The sequence below is a fragment of the Falco cherrug genome, chromosome 16, assembly GCF_023634085.1.
Source record: "Falco cherrug isolate bFalChe1 chromosome 16, bFalChe1.pri, whole genome shotgun sequence".
Taxonomy (NCBI): Eukaryota; Metazoa; Chordata; class Aves; order Falconiformes; family Falconidae; genus Falco; species Falco cherrug.
Window position 1 is genome coordinate 8,950,030 of NC_073712.1, and position 24,813 is coordinate 8,974,842.

Consider the following 24,813-nt stretch of genomic DNA (forward strand, 5'->3'; position numbering starts at 1 on the left):
GTATCTTAGAAAAATTTCAATTTTTAACAGATTTACTAGAATACCTTTAGAAGGAGTCCATATTTCAGAACATCTATAATTAAGTATATTAATAACTTCTGACATTTAAGGCAGTGCCATGCAGGGGAAGAGGATAAACAAGTATGCATAACATTTAAACATAATGACTTTCATTAGAGAACACTTCCCCAATTTCGGATATGCAATATAGAAGCAAAACAGAGCACAACTGAAGAGATACAAACATTGTAGACATTTAGAGGTAAAAATACTTGAAGAAGTTACCCTTCCAGCCAAACAATAAAATCTGACACTGCTAGTCTTTTGTATTAAAAGATCAGAATCATCACATCCATAACTATAACACTAGCAAAAGATAGCTAACTATTCAGTTAATTCAGAACTAGAAATTAAGAGGCTGTTTGTTTTGGTTTCTTTTAAAGGTTAATCAACCTGTAAGAGGCTAAAGGCTGAGAGACAAAATGTAAAGTAGTACTGCTAGGCAAAATGTAATAGTTTAATTGCTCATCTTTTAGGAATAAAAACTAATTCATGTAATGTTTAGCAAGTGACAATGGTAGGTAGAAATCCTGATCGTCCAGCTGTTAAAATACTCAATTGCCAAGACAAGATTTTAATCTGCCCGAATCAAAGAACTGTTTCATGCCAACAACAGATATAAACCTCTAAGAGCCATATTACCAGGATAGCTGTGGGGGTCAGAACAATCTGCAACTGAAGGTAACGTCTGACTAGAAGAAGCAAGAGCTGCAAGTTTTTCAGTTTCCAGCAGCACAGTGCTTCGTGCTAACAAAATTCCCTTTCTTTGTCTGCAAAGCTTTCAAATTTGTATTCCCTCTTTACTCTCCTGCAGTACTTGAAGTTAAATAAAAAAGCATGTTGCATCGATCTAGGAGAAAAGGTGTAATGATAGATACATGCAGCTTCAAGTTATTCAGCCTAATCACAGTATTTAACTGTATCACTACCAGTTTGGTCTTGGAGCTCTTTAGTGAAGATGGTTGACCTTGTAACAGCCCAGTGTAATGAACAGAATTACTCACGAAGCAAAGAAAGAGTAGATTGCTTAATACTAGCTTCATACAATTGTCTTAGGACCCGAAATACAAGTTTTCACAGTACCGCTGTTAGCCTTTACAAACAGCGAAAGCCCTTATTTTTGCATTACAGCTAGGGAAACCAGGAAAAGAAACACAGTACCACTTGTTTTGTTAAGTCAACTGAAACAGTTCTCTGAATAAGCTTTTCTGGAAATCTCGGAAGTTAAGCGTGCATAAGCTTCTCAATCACTAAGCTCTCAAGTATAGATACCTCTTTACTAAGTGCAGTGAACACACTAATCACACACATTTTTCTTCTGGTGGAACCAGGGATTCCAAGTTGAAACTAAGCAAGAATTTCATGCCGCCACTGAGCTGCTGGGAATGCTTCCCTGTAGATGTTTCCAAGTTAATTTTTGGTTGTTGAAGGTGTCTTATTTTAAGCATTTCTAATTTTAGATATAGTTTAAAAACCTCAGACATGCACTAGCTTTAATGCAGAGTATCTCTCTTCCTGCCTGAAGATAGAGCAGACGTACACCTTGCATCCTGTACATTTTGGAACTTCCAGTGAACACTGGTCTGTTCTCAGGATAAAAGCTACCCTGCCCGCTGCTGTGGCCACTGAACACGGCAGCGCCAGTACTACAGTGGGAGCAACCTCTCTATTAAGTGAAGCTACACAGTGACATTACGGCAAGGTCTGACACACTTGAAGGAAATATAGTTTTAATTATTCCTTTAAATAAATGGAAAGCCTCTACTACCTCAAACACAGAGAGCTATAGCCAAGTCATCAAAATATGGGCTCCCACAGTGAGGCAGAGTAACAGCAGGGCAAGTAACTCAGCCAGTCTAAAACTAGACACCACGTAACTGAACACACTAGCATCATTATTAAACAGCAAAAACACTTGAGATATTGTCACCTGTGGCCAAAGATAAGAATAGTATAGTCAAAGAAACAGGCAGTTTAATTAGGTCATACATAGAAATAAAAACTGATAGACAGGAAAAGAAATCCCACCCCATCCCCAAACCCACTAGATGTGCAGTCTAGAGCAAGTAGTGAAGAGATTCAGAATAATTCCAGTTAGCAAACAGCTTTAATTTGCAAATCTGGCATTCAGATGGTGATTTTAGTGGTGGTTAAGGCTTCATTAAAAGAAGGCCTCACCTGATTACTGGGCTAGACCTGACCCACCATGACACTCCCTGTCTAGGAAGATCTACTGCTTCTGTAGCTTTATCGACATGTATCAAGCTAAACTTTGAAGCTTACTATCCAGTAGCTTTTAGCATCGTTATTCAGATATCGTGGTTTAGATGCATTAACCACCAGTGAGAAGTCTCTCCTCACAATAGTTTTGCCCGTTCTTAAGACGGCACTACCTGGAGCTTGTGCTACAGACCCGACTCCTGCACGCGCCTGCATCTCTGATCTCTGGCACAACACCTCCACGGACGCTCCTGAAGTATAAGTCACAACATAAATATATTTATTACAGCAGCTTCTGCAATTGCTTTTAATCTGCGTTGCTCTCACCAAAAGGCTTTTTACTACCACAAATTTGCAAGCAGAACCAGAGCAGTCATTCGGTAGTGTAATAAAAAAAAAAAAAAAAAAAGACACACACACATACACCCCCAAAAAACAAAATCCAGAGACGTTTTGGCTTTCCTGTTAGGGAAATCTCAGGGCATTTATTTAAAAATAAAACGAAAACAAACCACCAAAACCAAACACCGCCGCCACCCACTGCCAAAGCGGCGGCTCCTGGGATCCAGCACACGCCAAGGCAGGCAGCGCTAGGTGAAACCTTCCCTACAACGCATCCGCGCCGCGACCCGCGGAGCGCAGCGCTGCGGCGAGGGCCCGGCCCCGGGGGCGGCCGCCCGCGGGAGGAGACGTGCCCGCCGCGGCCCGGAGCGGCCCCGCCAGGCCCGGGGGCTGCCCACGCTGCCGCGCTCGCCTCCGCACGAAGGTGCAGGGGCGCGCTGAGGGCTTCGAGCGCGGCCCGCGCCCGCCCCGCTCCCACTTTCGCCCGGGCGGCCGAGCCCGCGCCCCCCGCCCCCGCTCCGCCGCCGAGCTGGGCCGGGCCGGGCGGGCACGGGGCCGCCGCCGGGGCGATCCCTGCCGGTCGAGCTACCGACGGTCCCGGTGCGCGGGCGGCGGGCGGTCAGGCCCTCTACCCACCCACCCACCCCCCCCCCCGGCCCCGCGCCTCACCTCGCTTGCTGGGCCGCCCGGCCGCCCCGTCCGCGGGGCTGCCCCGCCGCGCCTTCTGCGGCTGCCCGGCGGCCAGGCGGCCGGGCTCGGGGCCGGCGGCGGGGCGATGCCGGTGGTGGTGGTGGCGGCGCTCCTCGAGCGCGGCGGGCGGCGGCAGGCTGAGCGGGGAGAAGGTGAAGAGCCCGGCGGCAGCGGGCAGGCCGGGCAGGGCGGCCGGGGGCAGCGGCTCCGTCGGGCCGGGCCCCGCCAGCAGCGGCTGGCTCAGCCGGGCCCGTTTGCTGCCCGCCGCCTCGCCGGGGGGGCCCCGCCGCCGCCGCCCGCCGCCGCGAGGCCGGCCGGGCCGGTCCCCCGGGGGCAGTGGGGGCGGCTCCTCCGGGGCCCGGGACACTGCGCGCACCGCAGCGACCTGCGCAGCCATTTCACAGTCTCCCTCACACACATTTAAATGGCCCGAGCGCCAGGCGGCAGCGCGCAGGCGCCGCGGCCCGGGGGCCGTAGTTCGCGGCGGATCGCCGGGAAGTGTAGTCCGGCGGCGGGCGGGGGCCCGCGCTGCCACAGCCCAGGGCGGGCGGCCTAGCGGCGGGGTGCCCCGGCGCAGCCGGGCCTGCGGGCCGGGGAAAGAACCTGTATTTTTAGGGCATTTCTGACACGCCGTAAAACGCTCCGTCGATGAAGTGGCCGGCGGGCGCGGGCGGCTGCCCCAGCGCGGCGCTCACGGCCCGGGGGCTGGGCGGCCGGCGCGACATGGCGGCCGGTGCGCGGGGTCCGCTCGGCTCCGGTGCGGCGCGGGGCTGCTGGGCAGCGGGCTGTGCCTGAGGGGGGGCTGGTGCAGGGCTCTGCAGCGGGGAAGCCGGGTGGCTCTGGCGACAGGCAGGCGGGTGCCCGCCGCGCTACCGTTCTGCTCCAGCAGCAGCAGCTTTCAGGCAGGTTGAGCGCGCTGTGCCCGCAGCCTCATCAGCTTCCTCTCCGCCGCGGTCCCCAAATCCCGCTTCGTTTTTCTCTTTCTACAGAAAAGCAATTACATAGACCAGTTTTCAACAGCTTTATCCCTCCCCACGGAGAACATAAATAGCGGTGGAACCTGGTGACGAATCTGGCCAGAAATCTCATCTTCCAAGCTATCCATCTGAAATTTTGTGCTGGAGAGTCACAAATCCTTAAAACCAGTATTTCTTTGAAAATACAATGATACTTCACTGGCTGTGGTGGTGTCTTGTTCGGTTTGGGTTTTTTTCCCCCCAGATAGCAAGGGCAGTCAGTTAACACTAGTTTAGTTTCTATGTGATCAATCTTATTGACCAGAAATAACAGACAAATTCTCTGATTCGCTCAGATGAAAAAAAACTTTAAAATTATTTCTAAAATCTGAGATGCTAATTCTCCTGTTGTCCAAGTAACGTAAACATTAAAGGAAGCATGGGTCTTCGATCACAGTGGACCTACACACGTGAGTGGAGCTACACAGATGCTGCGTCTGCACGATCCCGAGTCTCGTTCTGCTTTGGTCTGCTCCGTTGGCCATCCATGTCACCCAATGGTCTTCACTGGATCCTGTCACCAGTTCACGTAGCTCTGTTTCACAACACTCAAATCCGTCCTTTTGAAGTGAATACATTCCAAAACACAACAAAAATGTATCCCTCCTTACGATAAAATAGCTATTCCCGCTTTGAGTTTCCATCCTGTGGTAAATTAACTGAAAATGCTTAACTGTTGGTGTTTTTATATTCTTCTTTACTTAAGGTTTAGCTGATGAATGTGCAGGTGGTGCCTGAGCTGCAAATATCATGCAACAGCTTTTGATGTATTGATGGAAACCTTACTGGGAGGAGCGCTCAAGGCACATCAGGGCCTCACAAATCTGCAACATCAAATATATAAAATGTATCTAAATATTCCATCCTGGTGGTGGATTTCTTGGTCCTTTAGGTTTTGAAAATCGATTTGCAAAGCCTAGAAAGAAATTTTTTTTTAATGCAACAAATTCTGTATGTTATAGATGTTGATTATGTAATTCCTTAAGATAGTATGGTATTTGAAAATACTTGTAATCTCAGTCCTTTCCCAAACTTTAAGGGATGGTAGACTTAAAGCAACATCCTGTCGTTGTAAGTCAACTGCTGCAAAAACAGTCTACGTGTCTGTCAAAAAATACAGTTATAGCATGCATATCAAGATAACTAGATTTTATGCTTAATCTAATAAATTACTGTTGTCTAGTAGAAGAATTTTATATGGAAACTGCGCTCTTTCTCTTCTGCCATATTACACAACGTAAGCCAGCAGCCTCATGGCAATGCTACAGCTTTGTGTTTGTCTGCTCCTATCTCTGTTGCCACATAAAGGCTTCAGATACAAGAAAGCCAAATGCACGCTTCAGACCCTTCACACACCGAGAAACATGTGTCAGAGTAGATTTCAGGGTTTGTGTTTTCCATCCTTACCTGTTCTTTAAACAATTCGTGAATAAAGTTGTAAATGTGTAAAAAAAATAATAAGCATTACTTGTAATGTTTGAAATCTACTAGTATTCTGCCTGGTACCTGCATTTAGACTTTCAAAAACCAGGTACTTCCTACACCAAAACACAAAGAGAAAAACGTACCAAAGTTAAGGAAAGACCTCGAGTGGTTTGACGGGGCAGATTCTGATGGTTTTGTCAGTGAAGACGGACTACAGATGCCTAGAAAGAAAAAATCTGACTGAAGCAGTTAGTCACTAAGGCAATTCCCTGAAGATCCAGACTCGGACACACCTACAGGAAAACACGTACTGCCACATGGATGCTGTTCAGCACAAGACAAAGCGAAGTACTTTCGACACTAGCATGAATGCCACATAGTCTTAATGACCTTATTTTCTCATGGCATGGAGCAAGGGTTCTACTGCAGTGTGATTCCATTGGGAAAATGTTCGCTCAGAAGTGCGTTAAGGACTTTTTAACAGCCCTATTTTCAAGATAAGCATTTTAATTTTAGATCAAAAGGAACTTAATGAGAAACTCCTTATTTACACTCCAAATAGACCAAGCAGAATCCAGGATGGGGCTCACATTCCCCACAGCTCCCCTATCCCCCACTTTTAGGGTATTTGTCCCACAACACTGGTTTGCATGACCTCAAGAATTTGATAATCTGGATACACAGGAGCTGTCCCCAGGGTACCCCAGGGCACCACAGCATCCTTATGATACTCCTGAAACCAGTACTGCTCTCCAGATGTGATGGTGCTCAGCTAGCCAGCGCAGCTCTGTATGTCCTATTCCAAAGCAGGCGGATGTGCAGGACGTTTCACATTTGACTAGTTCACGTTCTTGAAAAGTCAGTCCCACATACTTATATACTTGCTTAAAGCCATCAGGAAGATGCACATTAGCCTGAAAGACTTACTCTTTCTCACATTTTTCAGTATTTTCAAGCTCTGTTGAGAAAAAAAAAAAAAAAGAGAGATAAAAGGCCTATTGGAAAAAAGTGTGGCAAGCAGTATATCAGCTACTAAATATACATGTATCACATCTCATAAAAAGTGTCATGCCTAGCAGCTGAGACTGAAATGCAGAGTTTTGCCATTCCCTTTGTCTTGGCTTTTTTTCTAGCCATCCCAAATGCCTCCAGTTTGTATTAATTCTTGCTGTTTTCCTCAAATGCTTTTCTGCTCAACCATAACATCCTGAAGTACAGTCACTCATGAGGATAATTAACCCAGGTCACAGCACAAAGAGACTGCTCAGACTCCGCTCGAGCAACTTTTTCCAAGAGGAGCTGACATTTCAGGCAGAGGGCATAGCCATTCACATGGGTATGGCTGTGGCACTCTCTTCCTGGTGCAGACAGTGGTTTTGTTTGTATTTCTACAACAGAGTATTTTTATTAGTCTTGTTTCCTTGCCCTAACTACAAGTGGTCTCAAGGCAGGCAGTTTTCCCAAGGTTAGCAGTAAGAGAGTAGCAATAGCTGTAGCTAGAGCTATCTCTTCTTCTCACTCTCTCCATTCTCAATAGTTTTTTGTCTTACCTTGCTTCTCCTGAAGCATTTTGTAGGCTCTTTTGATGATGATTCAGCAGCATTGCTCTCCAAGCCCACAGGACTCGTAGAATTTCTTGCAGCAGCCTGCAGACCTGGGAACATACATCAGAACATTTGCAGTGGTCATTCACAAATCCTCCTGCTTTTTTCTAAGTGCTTTGTTGTTGCTTTTAATTTCCTGTTCTAGAAATTTCCAGCAGTCCCCTAGTTGCATTTACTTTCTTTTTATCTGCTGAGCTCTCCTGCAGTTAAGTCTTGAAGCACTACCGTTGTCAATGCTTTGAACAAGTGGGCCACAATCTCCTAAGCTATATACAGGTTTAGGTGTAAGTATAAAATCGCAGTTACATGCCGAGAAAAGAACTTATCACTTACTCGCTGCATCAGCAAGAACAAATGACTCTGGGGTTCTTTCAGGAAGGGCAGGGGGAGAGTTAGAGCAATCCCGGGCTGTCTCTAAGAAAGCAAAGATAAAAGAGTTGGTTACCTAGCGAGAGAGAGAGCGATGTTTTATACATATATATATGTTTCCTTTCTCAACGGAAACACAACATGCAGCAAAAGATGTGACAAGCCTCAGCCAAGGAGCTGCAAGGAGCATCATCGTGTGCAGAGTGTGGCGGGAGCTGGTCAGGAAACACAAAACTGCCAGTCCACTGGGTTGCAGAACTGCCTAGTTCTGTTTAGAACCATTTAGTGGCAGAACTGTTTAGCAACACAAAATATCCATTGGACTGAGCACAGATCCTAAAGACGTTTACTAAATGTGGCAAAGCAGCTTCAGTAAAAAGCATATCTTATTTCCAGAGATAGTTTATCCCAGCAGTAAACTTATACCTCTTTCTGGGCTCCGAAGCTTCACACTCTAGAAACAAAAAACAAGGAAGGTGTTTGAAATTCTCACAACCACATGTCGTTCTCTTGCACGCGAGCAAGCCAGAGAAGATGAGGAAATGATGTTATGTGCAAACAGCCTCCCACACACACCTCCATGCTCGTGTAATGGAAGAGAGACTCATGCCTGACTGTTTCACTTTACAAAGCTATAATTCAACTCGGGAATGAGCAAGAGATGCCTACATTTTTTTCAGCTCCTGCCTGTTCCACAGGGCAGTGTGAACCTCAGCGGACCACCAACTTCTGTCTCCATCATCCTTCTTTAAAAGAGGGACAGTACGTTTACTACCTTGTATGGGATTTAGGACCTCCAAAAATAATTTTTGGAGTAAAGCAAGTGTTGATGAGGAGGATCCTGACTGAGACCACATCTTCACTCCTGTTCTGAGCCCTGAAATACTTTAGGGACAATACACAGTGCCAAAACTAGGGTCTTTCTCACAGAAGGAAACGTGACAAGGAAATTAGCATAGTGATAGTGCTGGAGAAAAGATACAACCCCATTTTCTTACCTTGCATGGTCTCAGCCTTATGGAATCATTAACCACTTCCGAATGAGACTCACCACTCCACCTCAAAGACGTTCTGATATTTGTATTTCTGGTTGGAAGCTGAAAATCAGAAGTGGCCAGAGGAAATTCTCCTAGAAATAATTGAGCACAAGAGCAGTCATTTCTCATCCCAGGCAGCCAGAGCAAAGGCACTGCCAGGTGCTACGGCATGGCACAGTCATGGGAAGAGCCCTCAGAGCAATTCTCAGCCCCTGTCTTGTCAAATGCACTTACCAGATTCACTGACCACAATAAAAGACTCCGGGGTTCGCTCGGGCAGGGGCGGAGGGTTATCATCATCTGGCTGTGGCTGGGTGGCTGATTGCAGAGACAGGGACAGGTTACCCGCGCAGCACAACACAGCAGAACTACAAACCTATGTAGAGACTCCAAGAGCTGACTGCTCTTGCCCAAGCGTGCCCCAGAAATTATGGTTAAACATCTCTAAACCTTAGTTAAAAATCTAAATAGCCCCCCAGCACCAATTCATCTGCCGCTAGCTACCTGGCCCCAAGGGCAGGCTTCCAGCAGTGTTGGCAGCAGAATTGCCATTGCACAGGGGAAAATAGTGAGTGAACCCCCAGCACACAGCAAGCGCACAGCTGGCAGTACCATTGCTGCTTGGCTTGTGGTGCAACTCCCAAATGGTCCAAGAGTCTCTAGCATCTAGATAACAAGCATACTTCTGTGACACTGAATGCTGAAGGGCCTCAGCAGGACAAATCTGAGCAAATGCCAAAGTTGTGGACAACGGGAAATGTCCAGCTGGGCCAGGGCTGACCAGACCAAGGAACAATTCCATTATTCATGTGGCAGGTGATGGTTTTAAAGCTACAGATCTGGGCAAAACACTAACATCGAAGTCCTGGTTCTCTCAGTCTCGGTGGGATGTCAGCATCCACCTGCATGATACCCTGCACAGAGGAGCGGATTTTGACCCAGAAACTAGATCCTCAGAGAAAAACATTTCTGGGAGCTTTCTGAACGCTTCTTGGAGCGCCCTGTTATACAAACTGGTCAGCACTGATCCCTGCCTGCCTGTGAGAGCTGTGCCGAGGTGACGTGGTAGTGCAGAGCTGCCATGTAATGTGAAACCCGAAATCACACTGTTCTAAAAATGTTGTTGATTTTTATGGGAAAAGCTTAACGCAGGATGCAATGAGTGTGAGGATGAAACCAGTCGCTCCCTCAGCTCCCAGGGGGATGCAGTGCCAAGGAGCAGCTACAGCCCCGCCTGGACACCAGCAGACAACACTCGCCAGCCCCCCCGGCACGCCGCAGCCCAGCACCACCAAGCCCCGCATGCTGCAGCACACCACTTACTGGGGAAGAACGAGGATATCCCCTCGCTGCTCAGTGGGGGAGCATGGTGGGACGCAGGCCCGGGTGGCGGGGAGCTGGCCACAGCAGCGGGCAACGGGGAGATCACAGCGCGTGAAGGGAGGAATGCATCCTGCCCCTCCACAAAGTGCTCGGTAAACACCGGGGACACAGGGCCTTCTGGAGAGAGTGAGGAGAAGTAGGGGTCTTCTGCTGAGCAGAAGTAGGGGTAAGGATATCGCCCGTGGTTCCTGTGGCTTGGGGGGCTGTTGGCTTCTATGCTCGAGTGGTTCAGCTCAACAGGGGAAAATCCATCCCACTGCTTCACCTGAAAGCTTGAGTAACAGGCATTTGGCAACCGTGAACTCCAAGTGGGCTTTGCATCCCCTCCACCCCCTGCCCAGCCTTCTCCCCGCTGCGCCAGCACGAAAGGGGTCGATGCGGTCCGTGTGAGGGGTGCTGTGCCACGAGGCCCTCTCCTGCCCACTCCCGTTGGCTCCGGGTTCAGAAGCAGCTGCTCAGGAGAGATGCTGTTGAACTCCAAACTGTGGTGTTTCTGAAGAGCATCCCCAGCGCCCCACTTCTCAGCAGCAGCTGCCTTCCTGCAGCTGATGAAGTTCAAAGTACCAAAGGAGATGGCCTGTCTGATGGGAGGGACTCCATGCCCGGAGCTGTCATGCACTCCCGTGGCAGACACCGATGTCGGGGATGATTCACTCTGTACGACCGGAGGAGGAAGTTGATGTGTGTCCTGCTCCTGTGGCTCTGAGCTGCAATAAAGTACCGTGATGTGAAGCCAAAGCCATCTAGTCCTCTGAAATCTCTGTTAGCCTGCTTACAAGGCCCCACAACATTGCTCCTAAGCACAGATCTGTCCCCCAGGAACGCAGAGCCCAGCCCAGCCTCCAGCAAGGAGCAGAGGGAAAGGCTGTGCACCCTGGTGAACAGAGGAGGCCCCTTTATGTGGGTAAACTATAACAAAAAGCAAAATTATTTCCAGAAAGCAGACACTGCAAACCAAAACATGCCCTCAGAGAGATCCCACCGCTCTCTGAAGCTGTCCATGTTGGGAAGTTGGATTCCTCAGACTTGCTGTTCCTTACAGCAAGAGGCACTGGAGTGGCACACGCAGATGAAAGATGGGACCGGTCTGGGGACACCCTGCAGCATGCACAGCTCGGGGCAGAGGGCTGAAGTGACCCAGCACTGGGGTATCTCCCTGTGCATCAGCCTTTTCTTGTACTGCCCTGAGACGTGTTTGCAGTGCATGTGTGAAACACCAGGTAAGCGCAACATGAAACAGAGCCAAGGGCAGAAGAGGGGGACAGATAACGGCATGGAGGGAAGAGGCTGAGGCTCAGTCGCAGAGAGACTTCGGTGAGAAGAGCAGGAATGACGTTAGGAACAGATGTGAGAGTCAAAGTGGGACTCGAGAGAAGCTGCAGATCCTGCTGACAACTGAAATGCAACATTCAAACAGGACCGTGCCACAAAGCGCACGTGAAACAATGCATCTTCCTGAAATCGTACGAGTGACTGAAAACACTAACCCAGAGGATACTTACCAGGTTAGTAATCTCAGAGAATAAATATCTTCCACTGCAGTCAGGCGTGGTTTGGCTACGGGATGCCTTGCATGTACCTAGGGAAAGAAAAGGTTAGAAAACAAGAGTGAGGAAGAAGAATGCAAAGAACACGCACGTACTATTTCGGGAGTTGAAATTTGTGCCAAATACTTTTAATTATTAATGCAGTTTGCAAATGACAAACATCAATTTGAAAACACCAAGTTGGAGCTGAAAACTGAGGACAGAACCTCCCAAAAAGCAATTCCTGTCAGCACCTTTTTTGAAACAAGAGTATAGCAAGCTGTGCAACCTCCAGCTGTTCCAAACACCTGCAGAACAGCCAGCGACCCCACGTGAGCACTCAGCCAGGCAGGTCAGGCGCTGGCTTCATTTGTGACATCTCAGCATGTGACCATCACCCATAGCCTGCAAAAGTGTGTTCAAAGGGCAGTGACGTTTAGGTGGGCGAGAGGTTTGGCCAGGAGCTACAAAACCACATCCGGATTTGAACAGTTTTCTGCATTTTCTGCCAACCTAGTTTTGCATCTCCTTTGCTTACAGACTGTCCACAGCGCACAGAAAGAGGCTCTTGCCATTCTTTTCTCACTCAGCTCTGGCTCGGAACATCCTGCAAATCCTATGGCAAAACTGAGGCCCGAGTCCCATCGCAGGATCCTGTTCCCAATTCTTTACACAAAAGCTTCTGACAAAACAAACTAACTGTAACTTTTCAGCCATTGCCTAAGAATGGCAATGCATTTACTCCAGCCAGATGCGAACAGCTACACAGGGAAGGTAAGGTTCGTGCCAGCAGTCACAGGAAAACAGCAAGAGCAAAGAAAAGCTCAATCATGGATGTTCTGGATCTTCCTGTTTATTTGCAACTTCATACCAAGGCCACATTGTTTTTTCTCAGAAGCGTATCAGATTTGAAAGACTTTGACATGTTTTTTCACAAGTTATTTTAGCCTACTCTCTCCCACAGACAGGCTGGAATGCTAATTGTCTCACTAGAATACCACCGTGTTGCAGATTTAACACTTCTAGCCGTACCGCCTTGTGCATCCAAGCTTCCCAGCCAGGCTGAAAGTCACTCTGTTGCTTGCAAGCACTCCCTGAAGACAAGTTTCCCTGGCACGTCCACATGGAAATCAGCTGCTACTGTGGAAAGCTGGTGCTTTTCTGTTCACTCATTGCATTAAACAATTATATAAGTATATGGAAAATGGTTTCGAGACTGCAGAAAATTTAGCTCTTGTTTGGGGCCAAATCCTGTGGTAAGCATTGCACAGTCAGGGAAACGGCTGGATTCTCATGGGCTAACTTGAAAAGAGGCTGGGTTTGGGCATCAAGGGTAGCAGAAAACATGGGGATTCATTCCAGGTGTGCAGAGCAGACCTCTGCAGTAGGGATCTAGGTTAGAGCCAGCATGACTGAGGCTGCAAGAGGCAGGGTGCTTATCCCGGGGACTTTTACCTGTGAAGCAGCAGATTCTGCCTGGGCATCGAATGCTTTAATCTGCCTTTTGAAGAGCTCAATCACTGCATCGTAAACCAGCTCATACTGCTCCTGCATTCCAGACAAACAAAACTGACGTGAGAGCCAGCACCTGCAGTACTTGTAAATGGTCACCCATGACCCAAATCAAGCATCAGCCCCTGAGAGAAGCTGCTACTTTCTGGTGCACTGGCAGGGTAAGTTCCCAGAAGAGGTAGAAGCCACAGCTTTCAAAGGGTTCAGACTGAAGCATTCGGGGTTTTTTTCGGGTGCACAAACAATGCTGTTCTGCATCAAGCTTCCTCTTCAGTCTATCTCAGCTGAGAAGAGTTCCCACTTTATTTCCTGGACAGTCCCTTCTCCCACAGCATAAGTGTTTGATGTATCAGACTGCAAGCGCTAAGCCGTTCCAGCTGTCTACAAGGAAATGGTCAGCTACCAAAGTAATTTCTGCAAAATCATTCTTCTGCTCAGCAGGGGGACCTTGCAGAACATCTATGCACCCCAGTTCCCAGAGCACAACCACTCGGGGTTTCCTTACTGCAAAGCCTCCTGGGGAAGAGCTGAGCTCCCAATATGGAGAGCGTACCACTTGGTGGAATTGCCCAAACACACCTTGGTCTGCACTATGGAAGGCCTCTGCGTGCGCATTTCCTGGATCAGACTGAAAATACTGAAGTTCACCGGAACAATCTTGTAAGAAAGAGAAAAGATGAAAAATTACAGACAGGTCTAATTCCAAGCAGCTTCCAAGTCATGATGCAGTTTAGAGCAGTGTCCAGAATTCAGCCCTGTCGCTGCAAGAATTTTTAACAAAGGAACTGCTTAAAGTATTATTTTTTTTTATTATGAACCAGCTTGCTTCCTCCCTCCTGTCTTGCATCCCACAGAAAATACCCTTTTTATAACAGTATTGGTAACAGCTGCGAATAGCATGAAAAGACAAGACACTGATTTCCCAGATCAGTGGGTTCAGGGGTGCTGTGGTGCAGAAAGCAGCCACTCCTCCGAGTCCCAGCAACCTGCCCCAGGGCCAGGGATTACCTCACAGATTTTTATTAAAGAGTCAGAGTAAAGCAAGGTGTTAGTTTGGAGACACTGGATTTCTGATGCTTAAGTGCAGAGAGACACATATAGTTAAGTCATATTGAAGAGTGAAGGCCAGTGCAGAGCCCAGCTCTGTGACCTGAAGGTCCTGCCAGAAGGAGCAACGAGAGGGAGGATTCTGCCCCATCGGTACAAGCATCAGGATGGGGAGGGGAGCAATGGCAACGAGCAGTGCGTGGATGATGCAGAGCCTAAAGAAGGAGGAGCAGCACCAACTGGGAGCGGGACATCGGCAGTTTGGCCACCACTGTTCTCCAGTCAGGCTGCGGGGAGTTCTCACTCATGGCTGTTGTCTGAAACACATCTGCATGCAGTGAGGTAAGAGGAGAGAGAAGGTGAGGGAGCGACAGAGAGATGCAGCGCTGCTGCCTGCGGTGCCATGTGAAGCGCAGCGCGGGCAGACACTCACCCCGTCCCTCAGCAGCTTCTGGGTGTAGTCAATGGCACAGAGGACGCCTGTTCTCCCGCAGCCGGCACTGCAATGACAGTCACAGCGGGGTTGCTAGCAGAGGTCAGAGGATGGGCACGCTGTATTTTCTGACAAGGGTATTTGAAAAAGGTCCGAAGCCCCCTGTGACCCTCCCGCCCCACACTGCGGGAGGTGCAGACCCACCAGCCAGCCCTGCTGCAACCTCACCCACCCCACGCCAAGCTCCAGTTGCCCACAGCTCTGCTGCAGGCTGGCAGGCACATCTGTGCTCCTGCAAACAGCTCCCAGTCCTCCTGTGGCGACCAGCCCGCATGTGGAGATGCCCGACAGCGGTGGTGGTCTCCTAACTACATGCACGATTGCTGGCCTGCTGCTGCCTGTCTCCGTTCCTGCCACCCGGCTGTGCTTGCTGTCCCCAGCAGACACCTTTGCCTTCAGACTTCCTATGAGAGCAGCCTGGCTGGGGCTTGTGCCAGCTTCCACCACCCCCACCGCCGCTCGGGAAGCGAGAGTGTGGGGTCCAGGGGTCCGGCAGCCCTTCCCCACTGGTGACCGGCTCACCCACCTGCAGTGGATGCAGATGGGGACGCTGTCATCCGGCTGGTAGCAGCGAATCTCGCTGATGAGGTCCAGGATGGGGTCAATGGACAAGGGGACGTCGTGGTCTGGCCAGTTTTTATAGTGGAACTGGTAGATGGTGCGGATGCTCTGCAAGAGGAGAAGAGCACTGGCAGGGGCTGGGGCTGACCCGCGCCACCGAGGGGCTGCTGCCGCAGCTCCTGCAGGCGCAGACCGGGACGGTGGCGCGGCACGGGAAGCTGGTGTGATGCAGGCACATCCAGTTCCCGTCTGCATTGGTAGGCGAAGGTCAGAGGTGCAGGCTGCAGCTGTGCTCGCTATAAAAGCAGCACTGCCATTTTATACATTCCTGATGTCACACGTTGACCCTACTTACCCAGGGTCTGACTTGCCATAGCTGGCAAACAGCTTCAGAAATTGAGGTTCGAGATAATTAATTTTTTACTTTCTTTGTTCCTTTAGCTACTGTCAAATCTAAAGCAGCAGGCCGAGCAACATAACATTTTCTGCACAAAGTGTGCCATATTTTAATATATCATTTACATAGCAAAGCAAGCCAGGATGCATTTCCTGCACTGGCCTTTCCTACTTACCTCATTCAGGGCCACCTTTAAAGTCCTAATCACATACTCATTTTTCTTCTCTTCAGCTTCCTGCAGAAGAAGAAGTTAGTCACATTTTCTGCAGATGACACAAGTTTCCAGCGCACATGATGTGACCCAGTGCTTGCAGCTGTACTCACACAGGCGATGGAGAAAGGGCCGCACTGGAGGGGAGAGCCGTCCACCTCTGCCCAGTACCGCTCACATTTTTTCTGTTGCCAGAAGCAGGACACGTCTGGTTACTCACCACGGGCCCACCCACGCTGTCTCCTGTCTCACTTGGCAAGACAAAACTCATACTCGGCAGAGGCCAGGCTCTCGCTGCTGGCCAGCTCCAGCCTCCCCTTCCCTGGAGCCACCATTGCTGGGTTCTCCCCTCCCAAAGAAGCCAGATACGCTGCTGGAAGATTCTGCAGCTGGAGCCCCAGGGAACAGCTCGTATCAACCAGAAATGCACTAATGAAATTAATGAAAACCTGCATTTCTCCACCCTGTCCCGGCACTGTCACAGCAAAGGCCACCTCTGACACGTTACTCACCTTTCCCATTTCAAACTCCACGCAAGCCATGACCACAACCTGCAGAAAGAACGTTCATTAGGAAAGTCTGAACGCGAGTGTCTTATCCAGACAGCAAATCAAACTCATCACTTGTGGGTACTTATCAGCAATGAGGAAGCTCTGTGGGCTGCCTTCCCCAGAGTTCCGGACCGCCAGGCAGATCAAACCCAGGACAACACGGACAGCCTGGGCGCCAGGGCCTTTCCCACCCAGAGCCCAACCGCAGAGGCAGCCAGGAGCAGACCCTGCCTCAGCACCAGCATGGAGGAGGCTCACAGGAAGGGTGTGGGGCGCATGCAACATCTGGAGTAAAGCCCTGACACTCCGGCTCTCAGCTTAGACAAAGAGGACTTCTGGCTCTCTTTGTACAGACAACTTTTCTTTAAAAAAAAAGGGAAAGGTGTATAAATCTGCACCTTACCAGGACTTCATACTCCCAAATCATCCTCCAAAAGTCAATGACAGTTGTGGGGAGAGGACCCTGCGTTGCAATGTATGCTCTTGGCCCATAGACACCCTAAAACAGCATTTAAATCAGACATGGAGACATCTTTGCATAGTTCACTAGCAGAAATAAAGTAATTCCTTATTCTGAATCTTACTTCTATTCAGTGAGCCCATTAAGGATTTAGAAGGGGGGTTACATAGTTAAATTTTAGGCGCCTACGTTAAATTAAGCAACCAGAAACCAGCGGTGTGCAAACCTCCCAAAGGCAGACCCAAGCCAGGGAGCTGGGCTTGAGGGGACACCTGCTCTCAGAGGCCACCAGTTCTTGCGGTGCATTTGGGAGCTGTGCATTGTTGCCTCTGCAACAGCTGACCCAGCTCTGCAGCGTGGCTCTGGGCACGTTGTGTCTGTTGGCCAAAGAACAAACCGTGATCCCCCTGTGAAGGTCTGTTCTGCAGAGCCCTCGTGTACTATGGTGGAGAACAAAGGAAACCTTCTATGTATCAGAGAAGGGTCGTCAGCACAGGAGAGCCCCAAAGCACATGGAGCTCCTGATGGAGAGCCAGCCTGCGCTGACCTGCCTGGTGGCTCGCGGCTGCAGCGGGGCTCAGCGGTGCTGCACTGTGCGGCTTCCTGCCTGTGCGTGGCAATTCTGGCCGCAGGCAGTTTTGCACCACTGTCACCCACTGAAGGCAGTGACACCAAGGAAGTGGGGGCTGCGAGCCACAAACTGTTCCACTACCCACCCCAACGTGAGCACACGTCCCTTGCCCTGTGGCCTGGTGCCTCCCTCCTGCAAGGGGTGTTTTTGAAGCGCTCACTGACTGTGCGCGTCGCTACATCAGTTATCCCTGAGCACAGCCCAGAACTACGCACAGTCCATTTGCTCACCAGTGCCACAGGACCTGCTCCCCCTGTCACAACTCGACCAGGTAGCACTAACAGCTGCCACAAGCACCTTTGCACGGTAAAACACCGTGAAAGAAGCAATACCTTGATGAAGTTGGCATTGATGTAACAAGAATCTTCATCTGATGTAATCAGGGACAACTCCACTCTGCTGTGGTCAACTGCAGGCACAAAAGCAGAAGCAGCAGCAGTTACTGTTTGTCCTTCATGGTAGCCGAGCTCCTCAGACTGCAGCACAGGGTGCTTTGGAGGAGCATGTGTGTCAGAGAGCTCATCCCATAGCAGATGGGTGGCTGTGCAAGCAGCTAACACCTCCTCCCATGCCTACCGACAGCCCTGCATGGAGCTGCCGCTGCCTCTGCGCAAGCAATGGGCCAGCTCTCAGAGCGTTAGTGAGGGCTTAGGCAAGAGCTGCAGATGCTGCCACTAGCCCAGTGCAACGCTCATCTCTGACCACTGAGCAAGCCAAGCCTAAAATCATCCTGCACTCCGCCTTACAGGCTCAGGTGAGGTCTGTGGGTTTAGATTTTTTTTTTCTTTTTTCAAGCTAGAACGGATGAAAGGAACAATCTGCTCTGATCCTAGGACAGGCTTTCCTTTGGAGACTACTGCATCAAGCCAGGACAAGCCACCGCAGTTTTTGCCTATAGTCTGCTTTGTACATCATGGAGGCATCTTTGTCCAAAGCTGTTCTCTACAAGGCCTTGGAAAACAAGTGGCTGCAATGCTACCCTGAAAGCTTGCAAGGATAATTATCAGAGGATGTGTTTCCTTCTGAACAGAAGTTCTGTTCTGTCTGTAGAAAATGCATGCCAAAGTCTTCCAGAGCATGCACTGCAACAGTCAAAGCCTTAAAACTGAACAGCAGAATTCAAGGCCAACTGACAGCCAACTGTATCCTCACACACAAGCAACCGTGCAGGCAGATACTGGAGGATGGGAACAGACTCGAGCTAGGACGAAAAAAAAGCCGGAATAGGAACATTTTCTATTTCCAACCTACATGGTAAGATGTCCTTGTATCTGTTCTTCTTGATGTTCTCTGGTTGCTCAGATGCTGCTGTAGGGTAGATTTTATCCGATCTGTACTTTGTTGACTGCCTTTTCAGCTTCTGTGATAAAAGAATGGAACAAATTACAGCAGATGTGTTACTTGCAACGCACTACTAGAGAACGTGTGAAGGTCTCTAGGGGTCAGGTTCACTACCACAAAGCAAGGTCTGCACCATTAATTCTTTCCTGAGTGGTTTTTCTCAAGGTACTCAGAGCAAGAAAAGAACAGAGAAAGAAGCCACCCAAGAGCTCCAGCACAGGCTCCTGAAGAATGGAAAGTGTGTGCTGAGGCAGTGCCCACACGAGGCTCGGGCACGTAGGCTTCTGAAATGAAATGATACATTTATACAGCACACAAAGCATCGCCCTTACAAATAAGTGAGACACAGGGGAATCATCCTCAGTATAAATGTCACCCAGATAAGAGGAGTAACAATGTTACATCACCTTTAACAAACTGTCTAAGAAAAGACAGATAAATCAATTGATTTTTCTCACTTTGGTAAAGATGCCTCCATCTGTAGCTGCAAACAGCAATGCTCAAGCCACTGAAGGAGCACAAGCAATCCGAGCAAAGTAGCTACCTGCACTGATGAAAGAGAAAGGAGGAGGAGTCCTGGGATGGACCCTTAGGGGTATGAATCTCTCTTCTCTTTCATTTCCAGGATAAAGCTGCAGCACTCCTGGAGAGTTCAAGCATCTTTTTCCTGCCAAAGCATAGAATTTTATTTCACTGACATCCGCTTCTAAGTAACACACACCGTTCATTACCATCAACTTTGAAAGCACCATTCTTGCTGTATTTTTTCTTTCATAATTTTTTGTCTACCTAACCACTTTTCTTGCCATCAAGGGGTGCTTTGTAGTTAAAACAAAAGGCCATCTCTAACGAGCATCTCTATGGCTGGACACTCCCAAGGGCAAGTCTCCCTTTCCCACCACCCTGGAGCCAACCTTCACAGCCCTTCTCTTGGACATCACAGCTGGGGTGCAGCGAATCGGGCTGACACACGAGAGCCTCGGGATCGGCTGCCTTTGTGAAAGAAAGGTGTGCAGGGGAAAAGAGCCAAGGGAAAGGACCACAGGCACACTGAGCTGCAAGGTGAGAGGGTTCCTTATGCTCCTGTGCACCTCGCAGTGACACACCTGAGCTGCTAACAGCAGGTGGGAATGGTGGCTCGGCCGCTCACGGCGCAGGGAAAGCAGCCTGCTGGTCTTGGGCTCACCAAACCAAAACAGCGCCGTGGCCGAAGCAGTTATGCCGGGGGTTACACCAGCTCTCCTGCTGGTACCCACCTGGCGCGCTCGAGGGCTCGGAGCTGCAGCTCTGGCGCAGAGCAGGTGAGCCAGAATCACGCAGCCCTGGCAGATTCAGGGCCCCGATTTTTGGGTGCTCACCTATGGCATGCCCATGGGAGCTCATAAGCAACTGCATTTCAGCTCTCCCGAAAGTTCTCATCCAGTTTTGAGAATCCTGTCCCCCGTCCTTCCTTGCTGCAGAGCTGATATATTCGCAGCTGCAGGAGAGCTGCAAAACTCCCCTTGACTCCAGCCTGCTCTAGATGAGCACCTGCTGGGACATGCCACCCTCCAGGCCCAGCATGCATGAAGCCACAAAATGAAGATATTTGCCAAAAGGCCACACCAGGAGCTGCAGGGCTTTGTAGCTTGTACATACTTAACCAAGCCAAGCAGCCCTTTAGCAATACTGCAGATAAAAGGTGTATAATGGCAACGTGTACCTCATCTCTGCAGTATTTCTGTGCACAGATATTCTAATTCAGATCCAAGTCAGAGCTGATGGTTTTTAACATTAAACTGCAATTTTTAAACCCTAAATTCTGCTGCTCCTTAGCCACTATGCCTCAGGAGTCGCATCTCACTGACCTGGATGGAATGAGTCAGGAATAAAGTACAGGAGGGCCAGGACAGTCCACCTGTCCGTGCCCTATTAATCAAGAACACAGAGGCAGGCACAGTGTGATAGAAGTTGTGGGATCAGGATGTTTTTTGTAGGTAACCTCCTGAGCTCTTCTGGCGTTGGTTGCATCCTCCTGTGCCTCCTTCTGAGGCAACCCCAGCTTCCAAGGTGAGCTTTTATGAAAGGGGCATCGCTTAGTACTGAAGCCAGTCCTGTCATGGCTGAGGCTCTGAATCGCCTTACTTTTCTGCCCCTGCATAAACTGACATAAAACTGCTTGGGAAATGTCTATGCATGAGAAAGCAAGTGAGAACAGTAAGGATCAAACTCCGGTTGTGAGACTGCACAAACAGAAAAAAGGGACTCTGACAAAAAACCCTGCCATTTCCAGTAACACCACCACAATTTGCATGTACGAATGCTTGCTCACACAAAGAGAAGGGAGGCCTTAGGATGGAGAAATAGTATCAAACATTCTACCAAGTTCGGAAATGCATGCCATCACAATCGCCTGTTAAGGCTTCTGCACTTGCAAAAGTGGCCGGCAACTCAGGCCATCCTGGGAAGATTGCTTCCCAGTACAAGAGGAAACACAGCCTTGACCGCTTCTACCTACTGTTTTGGTCAGAAAATTGACGGTGCATTTGGCTGCTAGAATTATCCCGTGCAGCAGGGCTTGGCAGCCTGCTGCCTCGCATGGTGCAGTGCAACCCCGGCACAGCAGCGAGGGGGAAATTCAGCAGCTTGTGACAGCGCTTTGTTCCGTGGAACAACAGACTGTTGCTGCAGACTCAGATTAATCACTTCCCTTCAACCCAGACACCTGGAAACCAAGTGCTAATCTTTTCCCAAGTGTTTGAAGTGCCAGTCTTCACTGGTACGACAAAGCAGGGCTAGATCTCATGGGGACTCCTAAGGAAGCCCTGTGCCTTCCCCAGAGACCACTGTCTGATGCAACCCTTGTCTGGGGAGGTGGCTCGGGGTCAGTGGTTATTCTGGTGTTTGAGACATTTCAGATCTTACAGGTGCACCAGTTTTATCCTTCCCTATGTCTGCTAAAGCTGGGCAATGCCTTTGCTTCTCAGAGCAACCCAGAGAGCCTGCCAGAGCAGCCCTCCTCCAGCCACATTCAGCAGCCATCGCCAGCCATCAGCTTTAACTGTGAGACAGCAGATTGCCACCTAGGACTCACCCCTGCCAGCCAAGCAAATAAAAAGATTTCAGAGTGCACAGATCATGGCACTGCACACTCAACCAGCTAGACACTGCAGAATACAGGGGAAGGTGACAGCCATCAGCTTTTTTTGCTAGTTTTGCCTTGAGGGAACAAGAAATTGATTTCCAGGAAGGGCCAGAAGCACTGCTGGGCGTAGGGCACACTCTCCCATTGCGGGTGGATGCACGAGCCCTCGCACGTAACCCAGCGCAGCACTGGGGGCTGGAGAAACACCCGTTCCACTGCCCAGGTCACTGCCTCCTTGCTCCTGGGCTAAGGTGCCCAGTGCCGATGTGAGGCAGAAGAGTCTGGGGTCCACAGAGCCTTGCTGTGAACCCCCGCTCCCTGCGGCACAGGCTGCACGGGGCCGGGTAGCAGCCAGCGAACCCCGACAGGAACACGCACATCACGGGCAGAACAAGGTGCAGCGGGGAGAAGGAGCAGCAGCTCTGCGCTCCTCACCGCAGCCCTGGCTGTATTACCAGGCAAAGTGAAACTGTGTCCTGACAAGTGCATTCACAAAGTAGAAAACAGGAACCGCTCGGGTAATCTTTAAAAAGTAAACAGCTTTACTTTGAATGCAAACTATTACTTTTCTGTCTTTACATTCCTTTTACCCCAGTTAACTCCTGTGTCTCCTTCTGCTGTAAAATTCGTAGAAAATCTTATTGCCACATGCAAATCACGTCCCCGTTGGAGACGTGACTGAGCGGTTCCCTTGAAAATCAGCTAAAACAGAGCTGTGCCTGAAGTGAACTTACCAAAAACTCGTCTACAAACTCTTCTCGGTTCAGCTTCTTGCCTTGGGCCCTTTCCAGGTTTTGCAGCAGAATCTCCCTTTGGTCCATGTTGCCGGAGACCAAGCGTGGCTGGCCTGCCAAACCTGGGACATGTCACGCGTGTGCTGCCGTGGAAAGCACCAGCCTGGAGAGCGCTCGCGGCGGGCTGTGGTTTACTGACTTCATCACAAGTCTTAAAGGAAATTAGTACGTAACAGATATTGTGGTCAAATAACAAAACAAAACACACAACCTGGGGCTCTAGCACCTCCTTTTTAAACCACAGGCACTGCACGTGCTCCCCGCAGCAAGGGTAGGTGGCACCGAGCTGCACGGGGTCCCTCGGGGGCCGGTGCTCACCGTGCTTCGAAGGTAGGCAGATGCTGGAGAGCAGAGCCAAGCACCCCGACATCTGACTTCTTCAAGCACCATGTCCAGCCGTTGCCAGCAGCGCAGCACTGCCAGGCCACGGTCCGGGGGGGTGAGCGAGGGGGCTGTGCTGAGCGCCCACCCGCCCGGGGGCTGCACTTTGCTGCCGGGGTGAGGCTTCAGGCTCAGAATATGCCACGGCTGGAAGAGTCCCTAAACCAGCACGCAAAATCCACAGTTTCCCTTCATACTTACAATGTGGTCTGTTCACCACGTTAACTGCAAGATATTTTGGAAGAATACTGCAGGCAGGTGCTGAGCGTGTTACCCCCCTGAACTGCACGATCGCTTCTGAACAGAGAAAAACCCATCAGCGTACTTCAGGTCAGCTCTTCCAGCCACAGCTCCCCACGTCTGGTAGCTTGTGGCAGCAGAGAGGGTCAAATCTGACTCCAGTAGGCTGTAGAAATCAAATTAATTATGCCAGCCTAATTCACCTCACTCTTGGTAACAATTAGAGGTACTCCAACAATCCCCGCAGGACAAAGCGCAGGGCGTTCCAAAGTGGGAACAGGATGCAGAGAGCAAAGCTCTCGAAGGCCATCCATTTTCCTCTACTTGCAAAGCGGGGAAAACTAACCAAAACTGAACTAAAACCAGCTCCCAAAACCTCCAAAAACTACATGGGAATCACAACCTTGATCTTTCAAGTACCTCACATTTCGCACAGACTTCAGCCTAGCTGTACCAAAGCTGTTTCTCTCTCTGATTGTAACTAGAGCCATTACACGTATTCCCCATCTGTGTTTTCTTGCAGATCAGGTACAGAATAGCCGCAGGGTTTCCGTATCTGGTTGCTAAAAGGCAAAGGGCTGCTGATTACTCTGAAAGAGCCATCACCATTACTTTAAAATAATGTCAAATGCTAATTTCGCAAAAATAACCCTTTGAATCACCTGAGAGGAACAGAGAGATCTTTAGAATAATGAATGGAAATGTGTTTTAAAATAAATATTCACTTGAAGAGTCTGCAGCACTAAGTACTAATGCAGAAACTGAGTAAGAACGAAGCCCACTTGTATGGCTAAATTTCAGAGAAATACAACAAGAAAAACAAATTCAAATTAAAAATGACAAACATTCATGATTTTTTGCTTGTAGTGATACAGAATCTCTTCTACATGTTACTTATGTGTAGAGTTCTGCTTGTAGTCTCCAGAAGAAATAGAACAGCATTTCTCCAAGTTAAATCCATGAAAAGCCCAGCTTCACCTTCTGCAAAGTACTATAGCCCTCTCTCAATTGTCCAAGTTCTCCTGAAGACAAACAAAAGCCCCCCATGTGCGTGTGTTTTGGAGAAAGAATTCAAGGATGGAGGAATGAGTGACCCATCTCCCACACCGATTTCATCCCTTCCCCCTGTAAAACGCACGGAGGGGTCTATAAAGCCACATCAGCGGGGCAGCGCTTTTTACACGGCCCGTCCTTCGTGATTTTGATTCTCATCTAAGGGAGCAAGCTTAGCGCCCAGGATACTGAGATAAGGAATTTTATAAACCCTGAGACAGAGAAGCGGATGAGACGTTTTATGCTGACTGCAGTAAGACTTCACCGAGGCATTCAGCAAAGTCATGCTCCCACGGCTACGTGCAGGGTCAGTGGTGCGGGTGGCTGAGGGTTGCGCTAGGTACC

At 49.6% G+C, this 24,813-nt stretch overlaps 2 protein-coding genes across 16 annotated transcripts in view; both read right to left on the reverse strand.

Moving 5' to 3' along the window:
* Nucleotides 1-3,800, reverse strand: part of LOC102056068 (protein PHTF1) — a 31,142-nt gene extending 27,342 nt beyond the window's left edge. For 5 of the 14 annotated variants that reach the window (XR_008735396.1, XM_055728183.1, XM_055728180.1 and 2 more), the window contains exon 1: nt 3,292-3,750. Coding sequence is in view for 11 of the 14 variants with exons in the window: in XM_055728183.1 (XP_055584158.1) it covers nt 3,292-3,709 (418 nt within the window). In the remaining 3 variants the exon portion in view is untranslated. Of the gene's footprint in view, nt 1-2,453; nt 2,612-3,291 lie in introns of those variants that run through there. The other 9 variants (XM_055728181.1, XM_055728184.1, XM_055728185.1 and 6 more) reach the window with 6 other exon arrangements.
* A 518-nt stretch (nt 3,801-4,318) lies between these two features.
* Nucleotides 4,319-22,968, reverse strand: PTPN22 (protein tyrosine phosphatase non-receptor type 22). Of its 2 annotated transcripts, XM_027816640.2 has the most exons (21): nt 22,735-22,966; nt 18,787-18,895; nt 17,868-17,944; nt 16,848-16,943; nt 16,406-16,444; nt 16,007-16,078; nt 15,858-15,917; nt 15,251-15,393; nt 14,665-14,731; nt 13,764-13,841; nt 13,128-13,220; nt 11,649-11,725; nt 10,087-10,853; nt 8,998-9,081; nt 8,725-8,855; nt 8,153-8,180; nt 7,691-7,771; nt 7,304-7,407; nt 6,681-6,711; nt 5,897-5,974; nt 4,319-5,244 (listed from the first exon to the last, which is right to left on the reverse strand). In XM_027816640.2, the coding sequence occupies exons 1-21, from the start codon at nt 22,819-22,821 to the stop codon at nt 5,180-5,182; spliced, it is 2,367 nt and encodes a 788-aa protein (XP_027672441.2). In that variant the 5' UTR covers nt 22,822-22,966; the 3' UTR covers nt 4,319-5,179. The 2 variants fall into 2 exon arrangements, with proteins under 2 accessions (XP_027672441.2, XP_055584166.1); XM_055728191.1 differs by lacking the exon at nt 13,128-13,220 and having other exon boundaries at nt 22,735-22,968.
* Nucleotides 22,969-24,813: the final 1,845 nt, after the last annotated feature.